We start from the raw sequence: 26,453 nt of genomic DNA, 5'->3' as shown, positions 1-26,453 counted from the left end.
ACTCGACATTCTAACAGCGTCATGGCGTTAAGCAAGCATCCACCGCCCGTGATACGCGGGCGCAACTTGGCTTTGACAGTTAAAAATGGGGTTTGTAAATAATGGAACGGCATTTTCCGCATCTGATCTATTTCTCGTCATTTTCGGGATCAGTAGTTGAACCCTTTAAATTTGAGCCAAGCCTGACAGTTTCGCTTTACGCTGCTCTACAGAGTCTACACTGCTGGTCCAGCACGTCATGGGGTGCGTGTCTGGTATTAGTAGGCCTATCGACATTGGACCATATCTAGATCTTCATGATATGGCCGATGACGGTTATGATTCCCCTTTAACGGACCTGGAAGACAGTACTAGTAGTAGTAGCGGGTATAGCAGCCCAGAGGAGACGTTCAGTGAATCAAGCGGTAGTGAATATGGCGGAGAGACATATAGTAATTCTATCTTTTATTTCTCCAAGTGTCATTACTCAAGGCTAACTTTTGCTTTCAGAGCAACAACCCGCGAAGAAGCGCGTTAGGGCAGCTAAAGCTCCCGTCACGAGAGTAGCATCAGCAGCAAAAGGCTCTGGCAGAAAAAAGAAAACTCTTGATCTCATTGTCACTATGCCGATTGACATTCTCCTTGAAGTTAGTCAATGAGCGTGCACCTTACTTGTTATCTGACTTGCACTCCCAATTAGATCTTTAGCCTTTTGGATCCGGCAGACCTCTTGTTTCTGTCACGCACGACCAAAGCTTTCCGGAAGGTTCTCTTATCTAAAAATGCAAACTCAGTCTGGAAAGCTGCCCGCGTCAATCGTGGCAATGTTCCCGACTGCATGCCTGGCATGTCCGAGGTCAAATGGGCTAACTTGCTTTTTGGTGGTTCTCAGTGTTGTGTATGTATAGTCTCCATTCTCACCTTTCGCACTTTCATGACCACAACCCAGGTGTGTGGCACCAAGGGAATTATGCGAATAGACTTCGGCATCGGGCGCAGAGCATGTACCTCGTGCCTCAAGAAGAAGTGAGCATCACTTTATGATTATACCCGTGTGTGTCTAACGATTCGTCAAGCCTGGTCTATAAGCCCAACTTTCCATCAAAATTTCCTGACTTCGATCCGGTCATCATGGATTTAATACCATTCACTAATAGTGGGTGCTTTCTTACTGTGATTTGTCAGTATCTGATCATCCTGAGTAGTCGGTGGATGGGCTCATGGCAATGCCAGTGGAAGCAAGTTTTTTTGGTCAGACGACGTATTGAGAATGGCAGTACAGTTGGGGGTGTACCAGAAAGGTGTACACATGTTCAAACCAGGTGCCAAGAAAGCACTTGAAGACTTCAAGCAATCACGCAAGGAATTCGTTAATTCTGTTGTCCATGTAAGATTTCTGCAAGTGGTTTCACTAGATCTAACACCCTAGAAGCACACTGCGTTCTGTAATGCGTGGGCCGATAGGGACCGCAACCGCCATCTCTCGTCGGCTATCGATATTCGCAGCCAAAACAAAGTGCTGTAAGTATATTTTATTGACTCGTCATCTCATCACGTATTGATCCTATCCCAGGATTAAAGCTAGATTAGTCCATCTCGGCCACGATGCTGAGGATGTGAGGCGCATGTTCGATGATCGTGACTATCGTAACCATGGCGGGTGCAAGGAGCTTACCGATGCACGTCAGTGCTTCTACCACCATCGTAAAGATTTGTCCTCATACTTTTTCAATTTCCAGGGTGGAAGCGTTTGCTCCCAAGAATCGAGCGTTCACTTGCTGAATCGAAGGAAAAGTGTCGTCTCGACGACCAAAGATATGCATCGTCTCGCCGGAAGGCATGCCTCCTGGACATGTACGACGGCTATGTGCGTTTGCGAAGGGCTATCGCACCTCCTTCCAAAGGCTTCTTGGAGCTATGTGATGTCGCGGACTTTATCAACAGTCCACCTACTGTGGAACAAGGAAACGACACCGAAGCTTGTCGTGCTTTCGCCGACAAAATTCCCGAGTTGTGCGCCGGATATATCCATGAAACGAAGCTCGCGCTTACTCAACTCCTTGGCACCTCCACCGACGTATTGCAAGATACCCTGACGCTACAAAATCAGGGTGCTGACGTCCCTGACGAGACATCACTACAACTAGCCACTTCTATTTTCCGATGCACTCTCTCGCACCTTGTCCCTCTGATCACATGGGACAGTGTGCAGAATCACAAATGCTATTCTTTCGGATATCGCACAGCGTCTTGCACATTTTCGATCTCTCAGCCCGGGATTGCCGCAGCTCGCTCTTTATTAAGCTTAGTTGGTCTTGATGCCAAAACTACGACTGCAACCACAATGGATCAGCTCCAGTGTCACTTTTTTTGCTCCAACTGTCCACCCAAGCCAGAGAATGGAGGATCCTACCGAATGGCGATGGACTGGCGTCGGAGTGTTCGTTCCTGTTTTTGTGTCTTTTGACATTGTGCTCAATATTTATGCTGTATTCTAGGTCATCCATCACGTCGAGCAATCGCATGCAGAGCCTCGTTGGGAGCTCTTGAGTGCTGCGCAACTAAAAGACATCAAACATCCCGAATATCCCAGAGCTAGTGATCGAGTGTGGTGTTGTAACAAGTGCGATAGACATCGCGAAAACCCAGTTAACAAGGCTAATGTCATCGACCATGTCCGATGGTAAGACAACACCTTTTCTGTTACACTCGCTTTACTAACACCTCTGGTAGGCATGGAATCACCACTCCGAATCAAGGAGTCGACTTTAGCTATGACCAGGCTTCCGTAGGGCTACCGCCACCAGGAACGAAATTCTTCGTTACCCCCCCTCAGACTAGGCCAGCCTACGACCACAATAAATTGTCAAAAAATAAAAAAAACCCTCAGCCCGGCCAGCAGTATCGTTGCCAACCTTGCAATCGCCCGCGAACTTTCTTGTTGCACGGTATCCAGCAGCATCTCCAAGCCAAGTACAAAATGCATTCTATCAAGTCGTACCCTATTCATCGAATTGTCTTCAGGCACAAAATCAGCTCCCCAGTCGAAGGGGAGCACTTCTCTAAAGTCAATTAATCACTTCGTATATATCTTCATCACATATTGACCTTCAACACATCTCCAGCGGTCACGTACGCCGTCTGCTATTTGCATCCCCAACCCTAATATATCTGTACCTCGGTGTTTGATCTACTGCCAATGAATAAGAATTGTTGAATGCTGAAACGACAATCCATTAAGTATGTTGTATACGTAGATTACCGCCAGAGCGTGCCCGCCAGCTCGCTACCAGGATATCTATCTCTAGGCAACACCATTTCCTGTCTTCTCACTCGGGTTCCATGGTCCTGCATCGCTCAGCGAGCACCCGCCTGCACACTTGCACTTGCCACCTAGATCTGCAGGAAGATCCTCCGCACGAATGTCCTGCAACAACTTCTGCTGGTATGAACTCCCAAGAATTTCTATCTTCGACACGGTCACTTCATCCAACCAGGGTTTGATCAACGACCACACGGCAGAGAAGCCCCACGGCGCATTGATGATGTAAAATTTGCCCATGCATTCCGGATATCGGTCCTGTCCGATCTTTGAAGCGTCGTTCACGTAGTCTCTGACTTGGTAAAAGGAAGAGAGGGAAACGCCTTTCAGATCGAGGATGGTGCAGACTGTCTCGACGGGGTGACCAACAGCTGCAGAGCTTGCTGGGAGACGTTCTATGAGAAACTTCTCGTACTCGAGGATGAGGCGCTGGAGCAACCGTTCCTTTGTCGTGATGCCGTAGAGCGCTGGGACATTGAGTTTGCCGAGTCGCTCGATATATACCGGTCTGCCATCCTACAAAAGAATAGAGCACAACAGTTGGTGAGAGAACGCGTCTGATGGTTGTGACAGTTACCTTGTCTATTTTATGGTAGTATTGAGGATAGTATTGATCGACCTGCTCTTTCTCAGTGAAATCAAAGTTCCTGCGTGGGCGAGGTCAGGTTAATCGGCCCAAACCACAGGCAAGCGACGAACCGCACGATGTCATCGACTTTCATGTCCTGCCTCCACTGCTCAGCAGCCAACAACATCGCCTTTGCCTTTGGGACATCAAATTTGCGTGCCCTCAGAAATCTGCAGGCTGGGTCAACACAACGGCCAATCTGACATAAATCGCGGGTTTGCGACACAGAACGTATCGATAGACTCCCGGATTGCGGAGGTAGGACATACCGTAGCAGCATCGGATCATCCATTCTCTCCTCGACGAAATGACCTTCGTCGCGGAGCTGATTCTTCAAGGTCTGAAGGGCATGTTGTTGCGGGACGGTGAGATTTCCAACCCGCCCTGGCAGAGGACGGAAGTTAGGATCAGTGATGCCGTCTGGCATAGGGCTGGCGCTAGCTTGTTCGAGTGTAGACATGGTCAAAGGTGAAGTACAGGCGTTACTTAAAATTGGGGATCACAGTACTGCAACAGCCGCCCCACTATCACGGTGGCTATTACACCATTCCACAGCTTCGATGACATACGAGGAACAAAAACAAGACAAAGACCATAAATCAAGCAGCAATCGCATCATTATTTCCAGAGCCCAGAAACACGAGTTGAGTCGTGCTCCTAATGCGAGGGGGCTTGGGGGTAATCCATCTACTAGTAGTACACGATGCGGCTCAGCGAATAAATTTACGGAGCGACGCAGGTTGAAATGCTACTGTGTGTGTGAGGAATGCGGTAGAAAGTAGTATGCAAACAAAAATAAAAAAGACCGGAATGTTTTCTAAGGTACAACCAACCTGACAGCCAATATGATACAACATATCGATAGTTTTTCAATTTTTGATACCAAGAGATTTTGGAGAGGATATCAAACGATGTCCCAGAGCTCCTCCAGAGCACAACATAACTACCAGAAAATGAGAGTCCAGTTTAACATATTGCCACAGGCACTCACCTTGCCACAAGCGACGGATGCGGAAAGAGGATAGTCACTGATACTGATCTTTTCGTCTACAACATGATCGGCGAAGTCGTCGCGGCCTCGAGCCATAGCGCCCACAAAGACAGCAACCGAGTGCGTATCCGGAAGAGTCGGAAGATAACGGGAGAGTCTGACAGTGGGAGCATCACCAGAAAGGGCTAGATAAGGTATAAGGGGTGAGCGGGCATCCACGGGAAGTATGAGTTGACTAACTGAGTTTCATGGTATTAGCAGGAAGGTGGTCGGTCACAGGGTTCTGAAGCACAAGGTCAGGGGACGCTTGAAGGTCGGAGAGGATGCAGAACATACCTTAATAACCTTGAGTAGCTTCTCTGGGCCGTTGACACCGCGAATAGATAATTTATGAAGCAGTTGAACTCCAAACAAAATGAGTGACGAGTACAGATGAACAAGCGTAGGACAACTTACCCATCAATCCACTGAATCGCTTAAAGGTACGAGGAATTCTCACATGAGGGTTGACCTCAATGAGAACTCCTTTTGTGGTGTGGATGTACACCTGCAGCAGACCTGCCTTGTTAAGAGGCGAATCCAAAAGCGTCAACAGGCACTAAGGAACAAATTTAGTATCAAGGGGTCACAAGTCGTATCCTGATAGCGCGCACCTGATGTGTAATGTCCGGACGAGCATCCGCAATATCTCTTCCGGTTTTTGCGAGGATGCCCTGATGATCGTCGCAGTTAAGAAGAGTGTATTTGACATCGCCCTCCCTGCCGCCTTTGCCTTTGCCTCCACTTGACACTCTGTATGCCTCCAAGCAAGCTTGCTCTAGGATGACAAACAGCCTCCTCTGGCTCGATGCGATACCACCACGGGGTACGTGAGCCTGAACTGGTAGCATAGACGGGTTCGCAGGTTGCGGCATGGGATTGTTGGATGGATTTCCGGCCATTTTCCGAGATTTGGCAGGTAGAGGACGAGTAGGACGCTCTGGGCTAGAATTTCCTGGCTTGAGCGTGATAACTCCCCGTTTTTGAGCAGAGTGTGATGGAGATGAAGAAGATTGCTGAGTTTGTTGGCTAGTTGAATCGTTATCAACTTGCATAGTGGTTGTCTCCTTATCGGAGCCTTCCGAATCAGACTCGGCTGAATCGGACCTGCGTTGTCGTTGGGGTCGTTCGTCAACGGGAGTGGATTTTGGTCGTGGTGGGGGGGCAATCATAGCTTCATCATCTTGCTGCGCTTTGAGTAGACTGGCACGGACTGGTGCTGGCGCTGTGGTGGAACCAGAATGGCGGCGACGACGAACGGAGAGTTCTACTTGAACGTCAGACATATTTTGAAGAAGTCGATGTGGGAGGAAGAGAGGTGACTAGATGTAACTGCAGGTGAACCCCGGATATCAGATACGCAAGTACTTATTCAATTTAGTTCTGAGCACTCAGTATCCGCAAGTATCCGCGTGTCCGGCACAAGCAGTGAAAATTTTCACAAGGTGTAACACACTCAGATCTCACACAATCAGACACAAATATCATGAATAAATTGGAATTTAAATTTGTTCGCACAAGAACTGTTCAAGCTTGTTAGGGTCTTAAAAGAAGATTTTGATGAGCTGGAGATAGTGGGAAATGCGTTGTACCATTGAGCCATCCTCTCAATCAACCAACCATCAACTGCCATATCTCAGATGATGAGCGCAGTCTAGATAAGAGAAGTCACCTGTACGGCTGAAATGGTAAGTATTGAGTAGCCTGTAGGCCTGTGACACACCCATGAAGTCATGGTAGGTATGGTGATCTTCATCATCGTGGAGTTAAAAGTCGCACAACCGCTGCACAAAGCCACAATTATTTACGGAGATGGTATGTCAAGCTTTGTAGCTGGACAGAATCTTAATGAAGTCCAGATACTGAAAAGTAGGGGGAGGCATGACAAAAGCCACTAAGAATGAATCTGTACGTGAGCTCGATGATCCATAAGAATGAATGAAATAGCCTTTGCATATTACATACTGTATGTGTTCCCATTGTATTTCTTCAAGCTCGTTTGAGAGATAAAATGACCACATCCATCATGTGGACTGCTTCCATGCCGTCGGGCATCAATCGGAAGTGGAGCATGGAAACAAACGCTAATGCCAGAACTAAACTCTCTTGTGATACCTTTGTAAACACGAACAGTAAAACTTGCGTGCTTCCCGGATGCTTGAATAAGGCTAATACGTGTTTATTAGTGTGGTATCAATTTAGAAAGATAGACGGTAAACAGCACCTTGTTAGGGGCTAGTCTTGTAGTTTGAGGCGGGGCATATACCACTGAGATAGATACTTGTGCGCAAAAAAAATAATCATACGAGGCCACTATCAACATCCGTTGGAACAGCAGCCGAACCGTGTATCTGATACAAAAGTAGCAAGACATGCGATCTTTTAGAAAAGCTCACTTAACCGTTCGCCTAGCAGACATGATATGGATAAGTAGAGAAGAAGACGAACCATCAATGATTAGAATAATACCGTGAAAGGACGTGTAAAATGTCGTTGCAGGTCGAAGTTCACAACGACCGCGATAACCTTGCCGGTTGGTTGAGTGATAACGCGGGAATTCGAAGTCAGATAAAATCCACCATCTTCCAGGCCAAGCCTCCGAGGGTTCACAAGGTCAAACGACCACTGCGAGGCACACCAAGGACGAACGCGCGGATGAAGGGAAGCTTTGTGGTGGGATCGACCAAGCTTAAGTATCCTAGTCTCACGTATGGAGTACATCAAAGCCCCATTCGTTAAATTCGCACCCACAGTGTGAAAATGTCGTCGCTGCAGGAGGTCTCGGATGAGTTCTACTAGTAGAGAATAGCGGTTTCTCTGGGAAACTTTCACAGACAAAACCAAGACTGACTTGAAACCCCAAAACCAATGGAGCCGGGCATCGCGGAGCATCAATATGGAAAGGAAAACCTTGATTCGAATAGGTTGCATTTTGATGAAGCCATTGACAGCGCTTTATGCCCCAGGGGATGACAGGGACGAACAATCTTGAGACGGGGTGGCAGTCTGTGGCACTAGTCCTGACTCATCTACCATAATAATGAGTATGACACTTAGGAGGTTTACGGACCTTACCTCACTCTTTGAGCGCTCGCAGCCTGCTCAGCATCGGCTCTTTCGCTCTACCCCGACCTTGTGAGTCTCGGACGTGAGGGTCCAATTGAAGTAAAGAAACAGGTCGACTACATCAAGACCACATCTTAAAGGGTAAGTAATATGGTATGCACGGGTCCAGCTTAGCCTCCCAAAAATTTCGATTCTTCTTTATGGTAGATTTGGCCGCTGGAGCCCAGCAGCACTCAAAGGAGCTAATTTGCTTGTCTTCAAGGAGCAAGTGCGGAGGCGCCACAGCCTATTGACCTAGGGAGGAAGTTTGGACTTGGTCAATGATCAAACCTTGGGCTCGGAACAAACTCGGAAAGTGAGCCAAAATCAATGCACGTGATCTGTCGCGTCAATACAAGTAAACAGGCACTAAAAGCCTATTCTATTCTGCGGTTGACACCAAACCACATTTACGATTACACGGACTATACAACCACAGCTAAGATGAAACCACTCTCTTTACCAGACAAGAACAAACTAGCTGCTGCATATGGTCATGCCCTGAGAGCAATCACTGCATTGCTCACACGGGCGGGCGTCTTCCTCATCTCTCTTGGTGTTGACGGTCATGCCGTGTCGAGGGGCATCGCCAGTCTTACTGATGCATTGACAGAGCTGCAGGGGACAGTTATAAGGATAGAAGACTGGATCGAATGCATGGCAAATAGCCAGGTAAGTACTGCCTTCAGCCATTGCAGCCGATATCGGTAATAGTATTGATATGAAATTCTAAGACTGCCCAGGCGAATCCGGTAGAAGATAGGGAAACTGTGAAGCATGACATGACCTCACCTTGCACCCCACCACGCAGCACTCACCTGAGTCAATCTCCGTGTATGGGACCTACCTCCGCCTCGCCCAGCCCCGCAGCCCCATCCCGAGCATCTACACCGTGGTTGGCGTTTCCGCAATCTTCACCTCAAGTCACGTCGCTGTTTCAACGTGACATTCAAAACACTCCTCTAGCCATTCGAAATGCGCCCGCTCTCTTCAATCACATGCGGGCAGTACCTATATACCAAACACCTCGCACGCTTGGTGTCTTCGGAAATACCATGACCTCCCGTGCAACGACGCCACTTGCATACGGAGTACATCATCCTTCCATCGATACTCCTCGCTCAATCCCTTCATTCTGGCGACCGGCACCAAAGGCACATGCGATCAAACTGATGATACCAGACAGTGCGAGGCATAGAAAGAAGCCTGGTAAAGAAAACGAGGGAGAAGTACCAAACGCCTCTGCAGTGACCATGTCAACACCACCACCCTTTGTGTAATTTTTTTTCTGTCCAACTGAGGCCCGCAGGCGCTCCTCTTAGACGACATGACTAGCACTTAGCGAACGTATATGTACATTTATCACGAGCGACTTCTTGTAAATTATTGGTCTAGTGACAATATCGCCTTTACAAGCTCACTCATTTAACATACTAAGTCAGATGTCCAGCCAGCAAATAGGGCAGGTAGTTGACGAAAAGTATGGGGATCAAGGACTTGAGTGCTTCATGAAAGTCATTCGAGTGTACGTAATTGACGTTACTCGTTATTCTTCATTCGCAATATCTAGATCCATGGTCAGTGATGATAAAAAACAACATGCGCAGCGAACGCACCTTCGTTCCCCAAAGTCACCCAGACCTGGAATAATATAGGATTTTTCATTGAGGCCCTTGTCTATCCATCCGGTGATCTGGACGATACATTACGTTGATAGTTTTGTCCTGGTAAATGCCTGCTCACCACGCGTAAAGCAGGGAATCTACCACAGAATCTCTTCAAACCTTCTGGTGCTGCAATCTAGACGACAATGAAATGCTTGTTGTCGGATGAAGCTCGAAGAATAACAAACCAAGTTTATGAAAATTATTCGCTCTTCTGGAACGCCTTGCTCCATCAAAACATCAACTGCCTTCATAGCGGAGCCTCCAGTAGCTTCGATATGTCCATGAAAAAGGGCGTACGTCGCAAGAGAAACACGACATACCCAACATTGGATCAAGGAGTAGTACGTATCGGGATGCGATGTCTTCAGGAAGCTGCAGTCCCAAAGCAGTCAACACAATGCCTGTCGCAAGTGCGCATTATCTACCTTAGAATAAAATAGCTTCGGAAGAGCAGTCTCCTCATCCTGGATGAAAAGTCGTTATTTATGACCAGACGACAAATATATGTGATCTTACTCGCTGAATCAAAATCTTCCCTATGCGCACGCTACGGCACACTTCTCGAAGACCAGCTTCCATGGCCTGTTATGTTCAGCATTACGAACTGTCAGTTCATGTGCCACTCATACAATGATGACCGACATACCTCACCAGCGCGCAGGATCGATACTCCACAAATCTTTCCCTCGAATCCAACACCTTCATAAGTGGCGCCCTTCAGTGGAAACACGTCAATATAGGGGGTAAATTGATACAGCTTCTTCCTCAACCCAGTCGTTCCAAAACAAAAAGACATACAGTTGGAGTCTTCACTGTTTTTGGTATCACAGGGAGATGATTTAAACTTTCTTCAACGAGTAGACGAATGATCCGGTCAGAGTAAAACAAGAAATCTCCTCGATTTGTGGTTTTATCGCGAATGATGGTGTACAGGGCCTCGAGTTGTGCAGTTTGGGGGAGAGTGAACACAGAAGGTGGTAGCGAAGCTGGGTGCGTTTGAGAGGTCGGCGCCGTTGACGCTGCCATTGCTCAATGCTGGCACTGATGGAGAGCTCGACGATTGTGGTCAACCTGCTTGGCGGAAGGATCTGGTCACGTGCGCGCGCTTGTGCCATATAAAAATATGGGCTACCAAGTAGTTCCTTCTCACTGTCGGCAATATTGAGCATGTGGACTTGCGCAGTTAAGTAAAATATCATGCACAGATGACCAAGCCCGCTGAACTAGCTGATTGTGCAGATGTATAATTTGCTTCATGTTACGTTCCAGGTCTGTTCTATCCGCATGTACAAGCGATGCATGTCTATCATAGACCCTGTACTGAGTCCTGACAGCAACAGCCATGATCGTCTCACATGATGGTGTGTTGTGTGAAAAGCCTACATGTCAGTGAATCATTATTGGTTCTCACCACCAACGACTCGATTTTCAGTAGTAACCGTCAGCCTCTTCGACGTCACCCGCCAGCCATCCTTGAAACCATCCCAGTTCTCAAATGAATGACTTTCATTCACCTCTCTCATGGCCCCTGCTACCAGTAATGTTCGAAACATACCTTCCGTTCATTTAACTTCAGTCGCCCCTTCGCCTACTTTTGCATCCTTCTACCTCACAGATGGGCTGTCGGGCTCTGGGATCCCACAAGATGCTTACTTCAAAGGTGGCTCCTTCTGTTTCTCTGTAGTTGCATTCTCTGCCATTGGATATCTCTACCGCTCAAAGAATAAAGCCCGAAAGCCGAGGTCTGGTCTTCACGATCTGCTTCTCCCCGCTGTCGTCACCCATGATGACTCTTTTGAGGCTCCAGCCAGGCCTGCTGCTAAACGGCTCACGACGGACATCTCTACACCCTGCCTCGTGTCTTCCACCAACGCTGCCTTGGACCCTTGTTATTTCGAGAGCCATACTCCCCATCAACTTTATTCTTCAGTCGAAGTGTCCCCCATCGAATGCCTTTCCATGGTGGATTTTTCTGATACTTGCAGCGGCACATCCGATACAGTATTCATCGAAGTTAGCCTGCGGCATCTTCATGCGGTATACCAACTTTCATAGGCAGTTGAAATTGTAGCTTACTCTACTCACTCAGTCTACGACTTCAATGGAACACAGCCCGCCGCTTCCTGCTTCAAACAGTAGGATTGGAGAGTTCCAGCATATTCCAGACATGGAGTCATTTTACAGGTCTGATTCTGCGGACTCTGAACATCATTCCTATATTCTCTCAATGCCAACCATTCCGAGGATCGCACTCGAGGACCTCTCCGACGACAATACCACGTCCGTCAAGAAAACATACGACTTCAATATCACGTCTATTGGTGCTTCTGTCCGTCAAGGAGATTTCTTGAAACTGCCCGATGGATCTTGGCCACGCGCCTCGCTTTCTCGGCTATCGTCTTCTCCTCGGGGCACTCGCCGCCGTGGTGTTCAAGTTGTCCATATTGCCAAGTACACTGACGCGCTCTCTACTCCTGTTTGTCGGCTACCTGCCTTCGAAGTGGCGCACGAAGACTCTCCGGAATCTAGGAAGGAGAGCGAAGACGAGACTGGGAACCAGGCTTCCAATACTCTTCTAGATTTCATCGAAGATAGCAGTCGATGCCAGCAGTTCGATATTAGTTGTGTGAGCAAGGAGAATGAAGGCGGTACCCGCGCACCAGGAGCCACTTCACAGTCGGACAGGGTCCTCATGAAATCATCGCCTGTTTACCCAGGCCTGGAACTTTCTCCCGTCGTTTACTTCCACGGTAAACACCGTCGCTCCCGAGCAGCTTCCTATCAGATCACCCCTGGGACACTGACCGAGCGCGGCCAAATCATCGATACCCTCCCATGCTCTAGGAGATCAGGAGACTCGCGGTGGGCGCCCAAGAATGGTATGATGGTCATCAAAGTCTACATCCCCTCTACCGACGACATTTGGGCTGCGTACGTCCCCACTAGCGTCACCCTCTCTACGTTCACGTGTCGATGGCTGTCCAAGTTGAGCCTTCACCTTCGGTTCAGCGGGAGTGCGATGGACACGCCGGAGTACCACTTCGATAGTGATGAGGTGTTTCAGTACTGGGTAAAACGCCGGGTCCGGCATGGCCGCAACCTTCCCATCGTTGGTCACTTGGACTATTCGGTCCTTCCGCTGCCCTTTGTACCGAAGGAGGCTTAGACCAATTTCTTTCCCTCTGGACATCCAAGCTTTCTTATTGCTGACGTCCTTTTCCCACTGCTCACGTATTTTCAACTCTGGCCACTACTATTTCCGCCCGATGTGTTTATCGATTTACTGTTTTCATTTTGTGGGATCTGCTCGTCCTTCTTGGTGAGATGCGAGGCCGAAAGGACACTTGAGTCGACGTGAAGACCAATTCATCATGCAGGGTTAGTACGTCCTCGCTTTGAGAAACGTGCGACATTTCACCTTGCGTTGTCGGGTAATACTGGCGCATACGTCTCCTTAGTCTGTCACGGTGAATAAGATATCGGAGCGGGCTCAGGCTGCTGTATCATTCTACCATATTATTTCCTTCCCTACAAATGTTTTCCAATCCGCAGAACGAAGCATTGATCAAAAGGGATGCGGTATTACATAATCGAACGCGATGGAGTGCGATTGACTTTAATTTGAAACTTGTCCCGCAAACACCAAAACTGCAGCCATGTCCATGCACATATTCGGTAACGAGGTAAGTCTAGCAGGTTAATGACCTCTTGTGCTCGACGTCACTAGGTTTTATACAGGCAACAGAGGAGAAAGCTGAAAATGCCCGTCTATCCTCCTTCGTCGGCGCCCTCGCGCTCGGCGATCTTGTGAAATCAACGCTCGGGCCAAAGGGCATGAACAAGATTCTGCAATCGGCATCCACGGGAGAAATCAACGTGACCAATGACGGTGCAACGATTCTCAAGTCCATCCAGCTCGATAATGCAGCTGCCAAGATCCTCGTCAACATCTCGAAAGTCCAAGATGACGAAGTCGGGGATGGAACGACGAGCGTGTGTGTGCTGGCAGCAGAGCTGCTGAGGGAAGCAGAGAAATTGATTGCTATGAAGATACATCCCCAGACGATCGTGGAGGGGTACCGGGTCGCGAGCATCGCTGCGCTTGCTGCACTTGAGAAGGCAGCTGTCGATCACGCGTAGGTTTTCATGTCTTTCGCGCCTCTTTGATATTTCTGATGGAACCGACCTGATTTGTGCTCCCAAATAGCTCTGATGCTGTCCAATTCCGTCAGGATCTTTTCAACATTGCTCGTACGACCCTGTCATCAAAAGTCTTATCACAAGATAAAGATTACTTTGCCAACCTAGCAGTGGATGCTGTGCTTCGATTGAAGGTACGTTGTAAATTGCTGTATTTGACGCTGGTATTAACTATCTTTGAGGGGTCAACGGATTTGGAGCACATCCAGATCATCAAAAAGGTCGGAGGCAAACTCACAGACTCATACCTTGACGAAGGTAGGTTGAGAGACACTACTAGTATTGCTTGTCTTACGAGCGTTCTCATTCAAGGTTTCATTCTCAACAAAACCATCGCTGTGAACTCGCCCAAACGGATGGAGAACGTGAAAATCTTGATCGCAAATACCTGTACGTGTGCGACCATCTCGCATTGATCTGGGACTAATGCCCGGTCCCTCAAAAGCGATGGATACTGACAAGATCAAGATCTTTGGAGCCAGAGTAAAAGTAGACTCGACGGGAAAACTTGCTGAGCTCGAGCGGGCTGAACGGGTACTTGCACGCTTGCTTTTCCTTCTTGATTTCTAACGACGCACGCGCTACAGGAAAAAATGAAAGAAAAAGTCGACGCGATCGCCGCACACGGCATCAACTGCTTTGTCAACCGGCAACTCATCTACAATTACCCCGAGTCTCTCTTGACAGAGAAAGGCATCATGGTGATTGAGCACGCCGATTTCGAGGGTGTTGAGCGGCTATCACTTGTCACTGGCGGTGAGATTGCAAGCACGTTCGATAGACCAGATCTGGTAAAGCTTGGGAAGTGCGACTTGATCGAGGAAATCATGATTGGCGAGGACAAGGTTAGCGCGATCGTTGTTTACTCGGTGATCCTGCGCTGACCAGAAATTACAGCTCATAAAATTCTCTGGTGTTGCTGCGGGCGAAGCCTGCACTGTTGTGCTTCGTGGTTCAACTAATCAGATGGTTGACGAGGCCGAGCGCTCATTGCACGATGCGCTTTCTGTCTTATCGCAGACAGTCAAAGAGACACGGATTGTCTTGGGCGGCGGATGTTCCGAGATGTTAATGAGCTGCGCCGTGGAGGAGGCCGGGCGGAAGGTCAAGGGCAAGAAGGCGATAGCTGCCGAGGCATTCAGCCGTGCGCTGAGACAAATACCGACTATCCTCGCGGACAACGCTGGCTATGACTCGAGCGACCTCGTTGCCAGGCTAAGAGCAGCGCATTATGAGGGGCAGTCAGATGCCGGACTCGGTATGATTGTATGCTTTTTCGGGCTGAGATTGCGAACTTATAGGGTCTTTAGATATGAACCAGGGCAGCATTGGCTCGATGAGACAACTCGGTGTTACGGAAAGCTATAAACTGAAGCGGCAGGTTGTGATCAGCGCAAGCGAAGCAGCGGAGATGATAATAAGGTATGTAGTGCACCTTCCGGATCATGAGCTGTCCTTTGATCGTGATGTGCACAGGGTGGACGATATTCTACGTGCCTCGCCTCGGAGACGTGAAGCAGTGTAACCAGAGTAATATTCTTTTCAGGAAGTAAACAAGGATGCTCGTGGTGATCATTAAAGCAAGATCTCGTTATCTCCAAAGAGCTTGTTATGAATGACCCAGAAAACGAACCCGAAGCCGATATATAAGTAAAGCACTACGAACAGGCCATAGTGCTAATCTCTGCCCTGTCGCCCCGTGGCACTGTTCAATCTAGCTTCTGCGAAGTTTGGTTGGTAGTCGCCAGGCTAATGAAATGTACCTCAACCTCAATAACCCTGGCTTTGTTTTTTCAACACACCCTTGATTTACGTCCCACTGACCCATCACCCAGCCTCATCTTGTCATTGCTCTGCTATCTCGTTCCGCGAACGGAGTGTTCACTTCACAAGGTTGCACTGGCTTTCTATCTGCGATCTCCCCACCAAAGATTCTTCCATCCGAGTGCTACCAAAGCAGTCACGCCCATGGACCATCAAGCAGTCTAAATTCCACAGGGGACACATCCCTTCCCTAGCTGTCTCCTTTGACAAAAAGGAGAACGCACGTTCTCAACGTGCGAAGAAGCCCCGTACGAGGGAACCTTCGTGGTCGCTCCTCGCATCCCAGATACTCATGCCCGACAGTGAATATTCAATGACTGACAATGTTCAACCTCTCCCCATGCACGTGCACCGATATTAGACCCAAAGATTAATATTTACGCCACGCTGATTTCTTGCACCCCATAATGATTGTCCCGGTCTGACTCGACACCCCGTCACGTCTCTTTCAAAGTTCTGCGGAACACATATCTTAAATAAATATTACGACGAGATATTTGCATAGACCTATGTCTAGACCTCCTTGAAATCCGCTCTGCAGCACTAAATAAGTAAGTACAACGACGAAACTTGAAAATCAAGAAGAAAAAGCCAAATTCTCCTGCTCCCTGCATAGCACCAGATTAACGTTAACTCCATTGAGCATCTCCCGTGCTATACGCCACTGCCTGTCGATATTTGCACGCGCTCCTGGAAAGCGATTGAGGTCATGCCGGTTGCTGCATCAGAGTCAGCCACGAGCCGAGCGTGATATTCTCGAACGCTAAGGATGAGGCGTGGTCCTAGCATAAAGAGCTGTATGAATTCCAAAATCTGACCAAAACCAAGAAGAATCTGGGTGTCCAGGGAAAATTGGTCCTATAGAAATGATGAACCGCGGTCGCATGCAGAGGTCGGTGAAAGATTGACATACCGCGAAGAGCGTTGGAGACAACCCAATAATGATGTTGAAGCAAGACACGGCAACAAAACTAGCACGTTCAATCATTCAGTGGGAAAGGGAACCACATTCACAATATGAGCTCACCTCGCAAAGTAAAGCACGTGTGATTTTATCAACACCGTGAAACAGTCGCCGATAATCCCTCCTGCCGAATGTTGTCGCAGTTCACGGAAGTGTTTTACAGCAACCCAGACTGCGAGACACAGCGCGAGGACCTCCCAGACAATACCGAGTATCCAAATAATGGAAGCCAGAAGTAGGTAATTGTCCGCATAGTCATTTGTGCACGCATAGGTGCCAGAGAGAATGAGTTCCTCTTGTATTCATCAATGAGCGCCATGCACAGTTTTCATTCACAATTAAGTGTACCTCCTGAAACATGCCCCGTCATCATGACAGCGGCCGCTGCGTCGAAAATGTTGACAGCCAAGCACACGACGACGAGAAATATTAGGATCCTTCTGGATCGTTGATACATGGCATGTAACCGAGTGATCATGATGACTGCAACATGTTTTGGTCAATTCAATATCATAGGTCTTGTTACTGTACAACTCACCACAGAGCATTGGAAATGCCACAACATTCGTCCAATTATACACGAGGTACACAATCCGGCCTGAGAAATCCGGTTAGTGATGGGTCTTGGGTGGATCACACACTACAATTAGACTCACATCTGTAGCAGTCATGATAGTAAACGAAGAAGCTCGTCAAGAATGACACTCACCCCTAGTGCAGGGTGTCGCGGTTAATTGAACGGGAATAGCAGGCATCAGTGCAGAAGACTCACTGCATCTGACAACAAAATCGTCGGAACATTGACTGTATGCCACTGGTCATAAAAACAAACACTGTGAATGCGAGAAGACATACCCAGTATGCCCAGGCTGAGTGTGAGAGATAGCAGATTAGCACGACACCAATTGTTTGGCCCTCTGAACATACATGACAAAGAACATTCCGAGATAGCGCACCTAGGATATTGTCAAGTCAGCAGAAATTCACAACAGGCAAGCTACGTACACTCAGATAGAGGACGGTCATCAGGGACCAATGTTGCCTCTGTCGCAAATCAATATTGTTCTTCTGACGTGGAACTGTGCTCACCCAGATCAGTTCGACCTGCAAACAAATCTTAGCGAGATGGCTGCCCCGGTCATAGTATCAACATACCTCTTGTCCGAACGTAAGGACTGGAAATACTTGTGAGAAGTCAGCAATTCTCATGTTATGATGCTCACCCCAATCATATACCACTCCAACAGCAGCGGCAACTGGAAAACCACAATCAAGGTCAGATCGAGACAAAGGCGCCGAAATCTGACTGCTCTTTACGAACCTACAAAATAGCTGCCAATACGCCAAGCGTTGATGAACGGCCAATAACTTGAGTCGTCTGAAACTAGTGTCATACTGTTAGAGAATGGATGTGAGGGATCGGGGAACTTGGTGGACATACGACGATGATATTCGTGCTAGATATACCACCACCATCCAGCGCTTATATGGCCGAAGATCAAGGGATGATATCCGTTCCTGTGAATGGATAGTATTACTATGAATCATGTCACGTTCGAAGCGATGTAGCGGGACTTACCGTGACGACACACATCGTCAACGTTGCAACGCTTAACCAAATGAAAACTGCAAAACAGGCGGCCGCGGAACGTTGAAAGAATGTAAAGAACTGTGTTCGTGATTCCGACACCTTGTTTCCGACGCCATACTTCCGAAGTTCCCACACGTGCTGGTGGTGGGCGCAAAGAAAATTTCAGGAAATTTGCCAAAGAACATCAGGATTCGATGAAGCGGTGCACGTAGCTTCGCAAGAAGTTTATCACCGTGATTGACCTAGCGTGTTGAATAATATTGCGACTGTACTCGCCTGGTAAGCTCTTTGGGATGCTCAATTCTAAAAGTTCGAGCGGTTTGACCCTTCTGGCGTCTCCCCCACTTCCTGAGCCCCGCCGCCCTTTTTTCATGAGTTAATGAATGAATGTACATAAAAGGGCACCTCGTCTAGTGTATATTCGGGCAGCAAAGACTGTCCGATCAAAGATGATCATAACCATTCGTGTGTATGCCCTTTTCTTTACATCCTCTACTACCTCCGCAGATAAGAAAACTGGTATGATCGATGGCATGGGAGGTATGATATGGGCTCACTCCTAAGGCCTAAACCCCTGGGTTATCTGTACGTCAATAGGTGTCATTGTATCAAGTGGATGCTGGTGAAGCTCTTTTGGGTCCCCATTGTCGACGCTTCAAGTCGATTGATTTGGAAGTGAATAGCTAAGACCCGGAGGCGGGTGATATGTGAGGCAGCCTGAGGAGTACTAGTGCTGCTCCTGGACGTTCAGTGTGCTTAATGAGGTGCAGTGGACATGGAGTAATTGGAACCATGGTTTTGATCGTAGTTTAGATAATATTGTGAATAGTCTTGAAGCTGCAGCGCATCTCACCCGAACGGCTCCTGGGCAAGTGCGGGATTGTGAGATGGAATCATCTCGATTCCAGGCCGAAGGTGGCTTCTATGGGCCGAACGGCGCCTGGGTGTGGCTGGCTCAGGCTGTTGGGAAAAAGGAAGCGAGGGTCAGGCCTTTGCCTACTGGCAGCGATCAGTCCTGCATGCGTGCCATAATAGTTGTCCGCAGTGAATCAAAATCGTGGTAGCAGCCGCTATCTTAACACACCTTTTGGGATTGATGTGGAAGTATATCATTAATATTGCAGCGCAATGCTGCCTATATCTGTTGATCGCTAAATCGGATACCATCCAGGATAGTCAGTGATTGAAGTAGCCCGGACGAAACAGAATCATACGGACTTGCCTTTTTCTGCACCGACACATTAGGACGAGCCGAATTGAGGCCAGTCACTGGCAGACATATTAGGACGTCCAGATGGCCGATCGCCGATCGGACATGGCCTGAATAGGCAACTCTTCTCAAAGTGTTGCCTAATATAGACAACGTTGAAGTATCGCACTTGAACTGACTATACCAGAAGTCTCAAGTCTGCATAAACGACATACATATAAATATGGAGCATAACTTGATGTTCTCATCAGCACCTCAGCCAGGAGCTCATCATGTCCCCCCATCTTAATCTTCCTCCGACCTCTGTCAGAGGGCCTAGTCTTGCCTACCAGTCCAGGGATGTCATGCCCCCATGGTCATCCTCATCTCATCATTCAAATACTATGTATGCACCTGCATCCCCTCCCACCATAATTCGTCGTCTGTCGCTCTATCATGATATGGACCGCGCAAAAAGAAGATTCAAGCCTTACGAGAGGGATGGTTCCACTACGTGGGCCCCCCGCTTTGCTGAGGGCCATATTACCCCAGGAAACACTGATACCAGCCTCACGGATGTTCAAAACGTATGTCAATCCATGTCCTTCCACGCATTGCTTATTGAGGGACATCATATCAGGGCAAACATCTACTACATCGTGGCTTGAGACACCTGTCCAGCGAGGCCATCGCTCAAGCCCTCCTCACGAAGGAAGCTGATCTTGAATGCAGGCGCCTGACCGCATTGTTGACCGCTTGGCGAATTGAGGCGTCCGAGCGACACACAAAGTTCCTTTCCTTCACATCGTTCTTGAGTCTGATGCCAAAACCTATGCTACCGTTGCTTCAGAACCTCTCGGAACCTCCCTTGAAACCCTTGTTGACTGCAGCAAGGAGGAACTCCAAGACCGCACGGACTTTGGTGTCGTCGCATTTAACCATGACGCGACGTCGTTAGCTGTTGCGGACGAACAGATGACTCACATGGAGAATTTCGCTTGTGAGCGCTATCACTGGGACGAAGAAGAAGCTGCTGCGGATTGCAGTCAAACGCTTTCCGCAGACTCTGACACTAGTGACACGAGTTTGGATCAGGATTTCTATGAGGATAGCTATGAGTTTAGCTCTGAGGACAGCTCTGAGGACAGCTCCGAGGACGGCTCCGAGTCCGTGCCACGTGAATTCACGTGGAACACTTTTGGGTCCTGAAGTGATTACCATGTTCATCTTCTCCTATCGCGTTCACTGATCTTATATCATAGATGATATATGCTGTACTACTAAGTTCGAGAAACTTCTTTGTTGATATGTTCACCTTTCCTTGTAGAATCACTGAAGACAACTGTATCATGGAGCACCATATCTCTTAGTCCCCATGAATCGGCAGGCTTGTCACCTTCCACCTCTCATTATTAATTGACCATGGATACGGAATGTCATTTTAGTGCCTTGCCGGGAACTAGTACTCAACACCAAACTAAATCGCACCGTTGGGAACGGCCCCCCCTCGGACGGCATAATTAAACACGTCTGCACCAAATTTCTGAACAGTTTCAGTGCGATTGGCTAACCCAACATTGATTTGATATTCGAAAGGATATGTGAAGACGGCCTTTCCGATCGAGATCAACGTCGATGGACGCATGCACCGCCGGGACTCCGTCGTCGGTGAAAATTACCGAGCATCAGGTACTATAATTCCTGAGCGCTGAGCCACGAGTCTCAGGGTGTATCTGCAATGGGCACGCAATCGCAGAGCTTGTATCTGATCTGATCGTGATGCCCAATATGAATCAAAGTGGCTTTCAGCCTCTCCCATCCGCCGCCCCGCCAACACCTCTCTCGCTCGATATGATCGCCCCTTTCTGTTTGGTCTATTGATCCAGAAGTCAAACAAAGCACCTAGTCAAGCATGATCCATACAACTCCAGACCACCCCATCTCACATCCATCCCCATCCCTACAGTGCGTGCTTTCCACATTACTTCAACCATCCGCCTATTGTGAAAGGTCATCTCGCCTCAGGCTCCTTGAAAATTAGATTCGATGGTAGCAAGTCTGCCACTTTCCCGGAAAACCCTGTCACGCACGATGACATGACTTTAGTGTGGAATATTATTATAGCAGAGCTCCCAGTAGAACAACTGCTGTCGGAGGATTGCATATGGCAAGCAAGGGAAACATATAGAAGTACACAGAGTTCTGTATCTTACCGGGCTCCCTATATCTACATCTGATCGCTATCGCAAATCATATAGCTGATGGGATATTCGATGGACACGGCGAGACACAAACGCGATATCGGTAGTGGCGGACTGTGCGTCACTGTTTATATTCCTCCACGATATTCGTACAAGCTTAATCTTCATCTGGAAGCTGCCCAGTCTTCTCGACGTCAATGAGAATTGCCTTCAACATCTCATGACAAATGGTGGCTTTGAGGAAGAGATCACATTGACTGAGAATCAACAATAAATGTATCGCACAGCTGCGATCAAAAAGGACGACATACCCGTTATATCCTGGAGGTGGAGGAGGCTCAGTTCGTCTTTCATCTTCCCACATGCTTGCCAATCGTCTATCAATCCATATTGAACTAGGAATAAACTTCGATAGCCATGGTAATTCCAGGGAGTCGGCTTCACTGTGAAGCATTGCATAACGTGGACCAAGAGGAGGGGGGAACATGGGACTGTCCGGATTGAATCGTCGAGGAGACACGAAACGGACGATTTGTGACTGGCGATTGCCGATGTAGCGGGAGTATTTTTGGACAGCCCAGGTAATATCGAGGGGCCCACGTATATCCACAGAGGCAGCAGCAAAAGAGCGAAGGAGAGAATAGGCTTTTGCGAGCTCAGCCTCGGTGTTCACGACGAGTCTACATAATGGATGCTCCAAAGGCAGCAAGTCTGGGCGGTAGTCACCAACTGAAACAAATACGTCTCGCGCCGGCACATCCATCTCGGTCCGTGACCGATGAATGGGGGAACTTGCCCATTGCAAGGCGATGAACCCACAAAATCCGAGTAAGGGGATGACCATGAGGAGTTTCTCCCAAAATGAGTGAGTTGAATACATGATAACTGAGCAGCTGATCAACCATGCGATGTACTCCAAGATCGAGAGCTCTATGGCACTCTCAAGTGTTGATGCCATATGTCTGGGCAAAACGCTTGGAACTGCCAGGAGAGGCAGCACAGTGATATGGCTAGTGAACAGGAGTACGAGCACCGTTATGATGACTGGCTGCCATCCCGCTGGGACTAGAAAATAGCAAAGCCCCGTAGCAAACGCGGCATCTAGGAGAACATCCATGCTCATCGTCAAGTTGTTTGTCCTTGCTAGAAATTGAAGGTGCTGGTAAACAGACACAAATACGTCGAGCTATTTATGTACAATAGCGTCCGCAAATTTTCATCTCTGATAGTATATCGGTCAGTACACCCGCCTGTCATAAAGCAGCTACGCGGGAAAGCGGAGTTCGATTCTCCGTCAGAGAGACATTTTTGAGTGTGCAACTTGCCATCAGGCAAGTAGACTGTTGTAGACTGTTTTGCTCGTCGTGTTGTTGTTGAAGTATGATACTTAGATGCGTGCCAGTTTTGCGGAAGAGTTTAATGAACGACGTGCCACAGGTTGGATAGCCTATAGTGTAGCACTGATGCATGCCAGCGTGACCACGACTAGGTGCTACAAAGTTGCGAGCAGGCACTTTAATGCAAGGGAGTACTTCAGTGATACACAACAATAGCCCTGATGTGATCATACAGAACAGCCAAGGAAGTTAGTTCAGTCTCTCCAAAGTAGAGATTCGTCCGCAAGATAGCCTTCCAGAGAGAACGTAACCCCCTCCTTTTCAAGCATCTCCATCTTTCTATTGCACTGCACCCCAGTATTCTTCTGTCCGCCTCTAGCGTTTGCGCCTGTGCCCCACTCACCAAAGAATCCACCAATGTACAGAGTTGATGCAATGATGCGGTGGCAGGGCACAAACGGGGCAAATGGGTTGTTTCGAAGCGCAGAACCAACTGGGAAATGAGGTGATGAGAGCAGACAAAGGGATTGTGTTGGAGACGCGCACCTGATCGCGGCGAGCCTTGCCCGAGAGCGACGGAGATGTCCTTGTATGTCGTGACACGACCACAAGGAATTGTTCTGGTGAAGTCGTATACTGCCCACTGATGCGGAGTGACGCGCTGGGAAAACCATGATGGACTCAAAAATAGTCTTGCGTAGTCTCAATGCATGTTGCTTGCCTTGCCGTCACGCGTCTTGAAGGTGTTACGTTCCTTTTCACTCAAGGGATAATGCATCTTGCCTGTGAAGACAGTTTCATGAGAGTTGTGTGACATGGGTGATGGTATCGAATGACACCCGCGCTTACAATCTGCCAGGTCCTGCATTTCCTCTCCAACTATGGAAGCCCTTGAGATTATCGTCTTATGTGTGTCGATGGCGCCGTTCGTTGAGCGCAGTTGTGTCCTGACGGCAGGCATTCTTCAACAGAGAAACTTTCAAAAAAAACTATACAATTGGGATGTGCAAAACACTGAGGTGGTACAAGAGTGAGCTCTCGTGACAGGGGCTCCCACGCATGATTTTGATTCAGGGCCGGCAAGATGGCGGCGCTCGTCCAAGCTCAACTACGTCCGCGAGATGCCACTACGGTATGTAGGGGGAAAGTATCTATCTAGGGCATGTCCCTAAAGCCCATCAAGTACTGCATTATCTGGAAGGCGGCCTGAAATCATCGGTCTCTGCGTTAGGGCGCATCTGCATGACAACATTGTCGACTTACTACTGGCGCAAATTGCGGAACCCTACAGAAGACATTAGAAACGAGACATTGTATATTGCGAAGGACTCACATGTGTCCACTCAAGGCTACTTCGTAATAGGTGAGTTTTCTCTCTGAGTGCATCGTCCCATAAGCACCCACACCATCGACAATAAAGCTGTCTTTGGCGATAGGCTTCTGGAATCCTTGCAAACCATCCCCTTAGAATATAATGAGTGACTAGTGGCGTACATCAAACATTACTAGTCACGCACAGGTCATGCTACAAATCATTCCTATCAATTGAGGGAATAGATATCACAGCCAAGAACGCACTTACTTTTGAATGGCAATTCTTGTTCTATAAAGTCATCGAGCCGCGCATCAGAATATACGAAGTGCAAGGCTTGCGAACGAAATCATACCCGTCAGCAATGAGAATGAAGTCCGCAAGACCGTGCACGATGACAGTCCGCTGATTCTTCTCGATAACCTTCGGTAATACGGTGAAGGCAGGGGGCAAGCTGCTGTCTCCGTTCGGGAAGACATTGATATTGGGGCACACCACCCAATCAGTGTCGACGGGCGCGTGAATGGCGATCTTCACATCTGTTCGGTTAAAGTATATGGGAGACTGCGTCGATGGGAATGAACCTCTGGATATGCGTCAGCTGAGTTGCATCGAGTCAATAATTGAATGGCGAACGGTAATCCTAGGACATCCCATAGAATCGGATACTTGGGCGGAGAAGAAATGAGCGAAGTACTGGTCAAATTCTGTTCGACTCACAGTATCCCAGATGCGATAGACATTAAAGGCGGGGTTGATAATCAGTGCGGCATTGAAAATGTCGTCCCAGACATCACAGCCCTCGGCCGCCTCAACCGAGTCCCCTGGCAGAGGAAGAAGGCCGGCTGGAGGGTATGTCACGTACTTATCCATGTAGCCAGTGTAATTGCACTTCGCGGCCTTCTTCTCGAGGTGTTTTGTGAACGTTTGACTGGATCCTATCAGTGAGTAACCTGCAAACTAGGTTCGAGTGAAATGAACAGACTTGAAAGAGAAGAGACCAGCATATTTGTTCACGAAGTCCACTGCAGGAATCTCCTCTTGTACCACCCACCACGAGATTAAAGCTGATATCTATGTGTAAGTCCTCGAGAGCAAAGCAAGTTAAAATGTTGCTCACGATCATTCATCCATATCCCTTGCAACGCGAGGTCTAATAGAGTGGGGTTCTCGTAGATATAGTTCGCGATATCTTTGTTGGTCTTTCAGATATGACCAAAGAAAAGTGCTGATCAACTGACAAGGGATGTATGTTCCAGCGTACTGGATACAGTGAGCGCAATTTTTGAACAGACTCTCCGAGGGAGACAAACTTACACTTTCACCCGTTAAATACAGCTTCTTGCCTTTTAGTTCCGAAAAGACCTCGAGGAATTGCTGCATGAAACCGACAAGTTGAGCAGCAACATCGTCCTCATTCTGTGCATTTGGAATGCCTCGAGAAAACCCTGTGCCAACAGGTTGCTCCACCCAAAGGACGGAAGAGAGGTTAGTCCAGCTGTGTTCATTCACCGTTGGTTTGGCTTGACCCAAGGACCAGCTGAAAGGCTTTAAGCTTCTCAGTTATACGAGTCTTTCCGTCAAGAAAGAGGCTTACTCCATTCTCTTGCAGCAAACCTTCGAGGGAGGAACAGCCCGGGCCGCCGTTTGTCCTTCAGGTAGAACATGTCGGGTCAGTGGCGAACACTACACCGCTTCTGATGACATACCAAAAAATTAAATCATCAAGACTTCCTTCGGGACCGGGAGGGAAAAACCAGAAATAGAGCTGTCGGTCCCGATGTCAGCAGAGGCCATGCATAAACCGCTCATATACACACCTGACGCGTCTCGTTAGGACTGTTGCTGATGGGTAGAAGACCTGCCCAGCTAGGACCAACGTCGAAGTCAACCAGAGGGAGTGATCTGCCATCGACGTAAAATTCTGACGAACGTAGTAGATCAGGCGTATTAGATGTCTACTTGTGGCACTTCATTCACCTGAGGCCTTTGGGTTCGTGAATGTGATATTCTGAACACCATTTCGCTTTAGGTTTTGAGGACTGCTAGTCTGCCAACGCTTTGCTGCCTCGAGTTGGCGTTCACTAATCTCATACTTGGTCAT

At 48.3% G+C, this 26,453-nt stretch overlaps 12 protein-coding genes and 1 non-coding gene across 13 annotated transcripts; 7 read left to right on the top strand and 6 right to left on the bottom strand.

The window, feature by feature from the left end:
• Positions 1–301: 301 nt before the first annotated feature.
• On the top strand, positions 302–3,055 carry DEU56DRAFT_911980 (uncharacterized protein; the record flags this gene model as incomplete). The annotated part of the gene is made up of 11 exons (XM_041357345.1): positions 302–431; positions 490–626; positions 680–877; positions 929–1,005; positions 1,056–1,135; positions 1,185–1,366; positions 1,412–1,500; positions 1,553–1,662; positions 1,719–2,419; positions 2,478–2,662; positions 2,713–3,055. 11 exons carry the CDS (start codon positions 302–304, stop codon positions 3,053–3,055), a joined length of 2,232 nt encoding a protein of 743 aa, XP_041209248.1.
• Positions 3,056–3,283: 228 nt separating this feature from the next.
• Positions 3,284–4,389, bottom strand: DEU56DRAFT_735376 (CRAL-TRIO domain-containing protein; the record flags this gene model as incomplete). Its single annotated transcript, XM_041348453.1, has 4 exons — positions 3,284–3,817; positions 3,879–3,948; positions 4,001–4,099; positions 4,199–4,389. The coding sequence occupies 4 exons, from the start codon at positions 4,387–4,389 to the stop codon at positions 3,284–3,286; spliced, it is 894 nt and encodes a 297-aa protein (XP_041209247.1).
• A 113-nt stretch (positions 4,390–4,502) lies between these two features.
• On the bottom strand, positions 4,503–6,419 carry DEU56DRAFT_799821 (Alpha/beta knot methyltransferase). Its single transcript, XM_041353047.1, has 6 exons — positions 5,574–6,419; positions 5,377–5,518; positions 5,257–5,324; positions 5,161–5,203; positions 4,921–5,105; positions 4,503–4,872 (listed from the first exon to the last, which is right to left on the bottom strand). Exons 1-6 carry the CDS (start codon positions 6,243–6,245, stop codon positions 4,834–4,836), a joined length of 1,149 nt encoding a protein of 382 aa, XP_041209246.1. The 5' UTR covers positions 6,246–6,419; the 3' UTR covers positions 4,503–4,833.
• Positions 6,420–8,508: 2,089 nt separating this feature from the next.
• Positions 8,509–9,344, top strand: DEU56DRAFT_911977 (uncharacterized protein; the record flags this gene model as incomplete). The annotated part of the gene is made up of 2 exons (XM_041357344.1): positions 8,509–8,736; positions 8,799–9,344. 2 exons carry the CDS (start codon positions 8,509–8,511, stop codon positions 9,342–9,344), a joined length of 774 nt encoding a protein of 257 aa, XP_041209245.1.
• DEU56DRAFT_799808 (uracil phosphoribosyltransferase-domain-containing protein) lies at positions 9,333–10,873 on the bottom strand. The gene is made up of 9 exons (XM_041353046.1): positions 10,530–10,873; positions 10,378–10,446; positions 10,248–10,313; positions 10,157–10,195; positions 10,052–10,103; positions 9,917–9,999; positions 9,808–9,864; positions 9,681–9,757; positions 9,333–9,630 (listed from the first exon to the last, which is right to left on the bottom strand). Exons 1-9 carry the CDS (start codon positions 10,755–10,757, stop codon positions 9,618–9,620), a joined length of 684 nt encoding a protein of 227 aa, XP_041209244.1. The 5' UTR covers positions 10,758–10,873; the 3' UTR covers positions 9,333–9,617.
• Positions 10,874–11,622: 749 nt separating this feature from the next.
• Positions 11,623–13,030, top strand: DEU56DRAFT_799801 (uncharacterized protein). The gene is made up of 2 exons (XM_041353045.1): positions 11,623–11,768; positions 11,821–13,030. Exons 1-2 carry the CDS (start codon positions 11,691–11,693, stop codon positions 12,895–12,897), a joined length of 1,155 nt encoding a protein of 384 aa, XP_041209243.1. The 5' UTR covers positions 11,623–11,690; the 3' UTR covers positions 12,898–13,030.
• Positions 13,031–13,367: 337 nt separating this feature from the next.
• DEU56DRAFT_799800 (chaperonin Cpn60/TCP-1 family) lies at positions 13,368–15,764 on the top strand. The gene is made up of 10 exons (XM_041353044.1): positions 13,368–13,414; positions 13,470–13,867; positions 13,939–14,065; positions 14,114–14,189; positions 14,244–14,321; positions 14,377–14,465; positions 14,519–14,776; positions 14,829–15,189; positions 15,242–15,353; positions 15,408–15,764. The coding sequence occupies exons 1-10, from the start codon at positions 13,388–13,390 to the stop codon at positions 15,454–15,456; spliced, it is 1,575 nt and encodes a 524-aa protein (XP_041209242.1). The 5' UTR covers positions 13,368–13,387; the 3' UTR covers positions 15,457–15,764.
• A 2,995-nt stretch (positions 15,765–18,759) lies between these two features.
• DEU56DRAFT_755469 (uncharacterized protein) lies at positions 18,760–19,374 on the top strand (the record flags this gene model as incomplete). The annotated part of the gene is made up of 2 exons (XM_041349912.1): positions 18,760–18,850; positions 19,148–19,374. 2 exons carry the CDS (start codon positions 18,760–18,762, stop codon positions 19,372–19,374), a joined length of 318 nt encoding a protein of 105 aa, XP_041209241.1.
• A 254-nt stretch (positions 19,375–19,628) lies between these two features.
• Positions 19,629–20,570, top strand: DEU56DRAFT_301097 (uncharacterized protein). Its single transcript, XM_041345554.1, has 2 exons — positions 19,629–20,086; positions 20,140–20,570. Exons 1-2 carry the CDS (start codon positions 19,793–19,795, stop codon positions 20,455–20,457), a joined length of 612 nt encoding a protein of 203 aa, XP_041209240.1. The 5' UTR covers positions 19,629–19,792; the 3' UTR covers positions 20,458–20,570.
• A 1,031-nt stretch (positions 20,571–21,601) lies between these two features.
• DEU56DRAFT_799760 (uncharacterized protein) lies at positions 21,602–22,858 on the bottom strand. The gene has a single exon (XM_041353043.1). The coding sequence runs from the start codon at positions 22,821–22,823 to the stop codon at positions 21,858–21,860; it is 966 nt and encodes a 321-aa protein (XP_041209239.1). The 5' UTR covers positions 22,824–22,858; the 3' UTR covers positions 21,602–21,857.
• Positions 22,859–22,919: 61 nt separating this feature from the next.
• Positions 22,920–23,002, top strand: DEU56DRAFT_t57. The gene has a single exon. It is a non-coding gene; the product is annotated as a tRNA-Asp (tRNA).
• A 103-nt stretch (positions 23,003–23,105) lies between these two features.
• DEU56DRAFT_799755 (6-O-methylguanine DNA methyltransferase) lies at positions 23,106–24,060 on the bottom strand. Its single transcript, XM_041353042.1, has 4 exons — positions 23,887–24,060; positions 23,759–23,820; positions 23,584–23,698; positions 23,106–23,530 (listed from the first exon to the last, which is right to left on the bottom strand). The coding sequence occupies exons 1-4, from the start codon at positions 23,996–23,998 to the stop codon at positions 23,292–23,294; spliced, it is 528 nt and encodes a 175-aa protein (XP_041209238.1). The 5' UTR covers positions 23,999–24,060; the 3' UTR covers positions 23,106–23,291.
• Positions 24,061–24,189: 129 nt separating this feature from the next.
• On the bottom strand, positions 24,190–26,453 carry DEU56DRAFT_799750 (Alpha/Beta hydrolase protein; the record flags this gene model as incomplete). Its single annotated transcript, XM_041353041.1, has 16 exons — positions 24,190–24,243; positions 24,301–24,322; positions 24,371–24,477; positions 24,539–24,542; positions 24,620–24,640; positions 24,705–24,935; positions 24,986–25,017; positions 25,070–25,280; positions 25,335–25,416; positions 25,470–25,541; positions 25,591–25,612; positions 25,667–25,897; positions 25,947–26,001; positions 26,059–26,117; positions 26,170–26,273; positions 26,330–26,453. 16 exons carry the CDS (start codon positions 26,451–26,453, stop codon positions 24,193–24,195), a joined length of 1,428 nt encoding a protein of 475 aa, XP_041209237.1.

Source organism: Suillus clintonianus (genome assembly GCF_016758775.1).
Source record: "Suillus clintonianus strain FC179 chromosome Unknown DEU56scaffold_29, whole genome shotgun sequence".
In the NCBI taxonomy this organism is placed as follows: Eukaryota; Fungi; Basidiomycota; class Agaricomycetes; order Boletales; family Suillaceae; genus Suillus; species Suillus clintonianus.
Note: the sequence above shows the minus strand (reverse complement) of the source record. Positions and strands in the feature narration are given on the sequence as shown.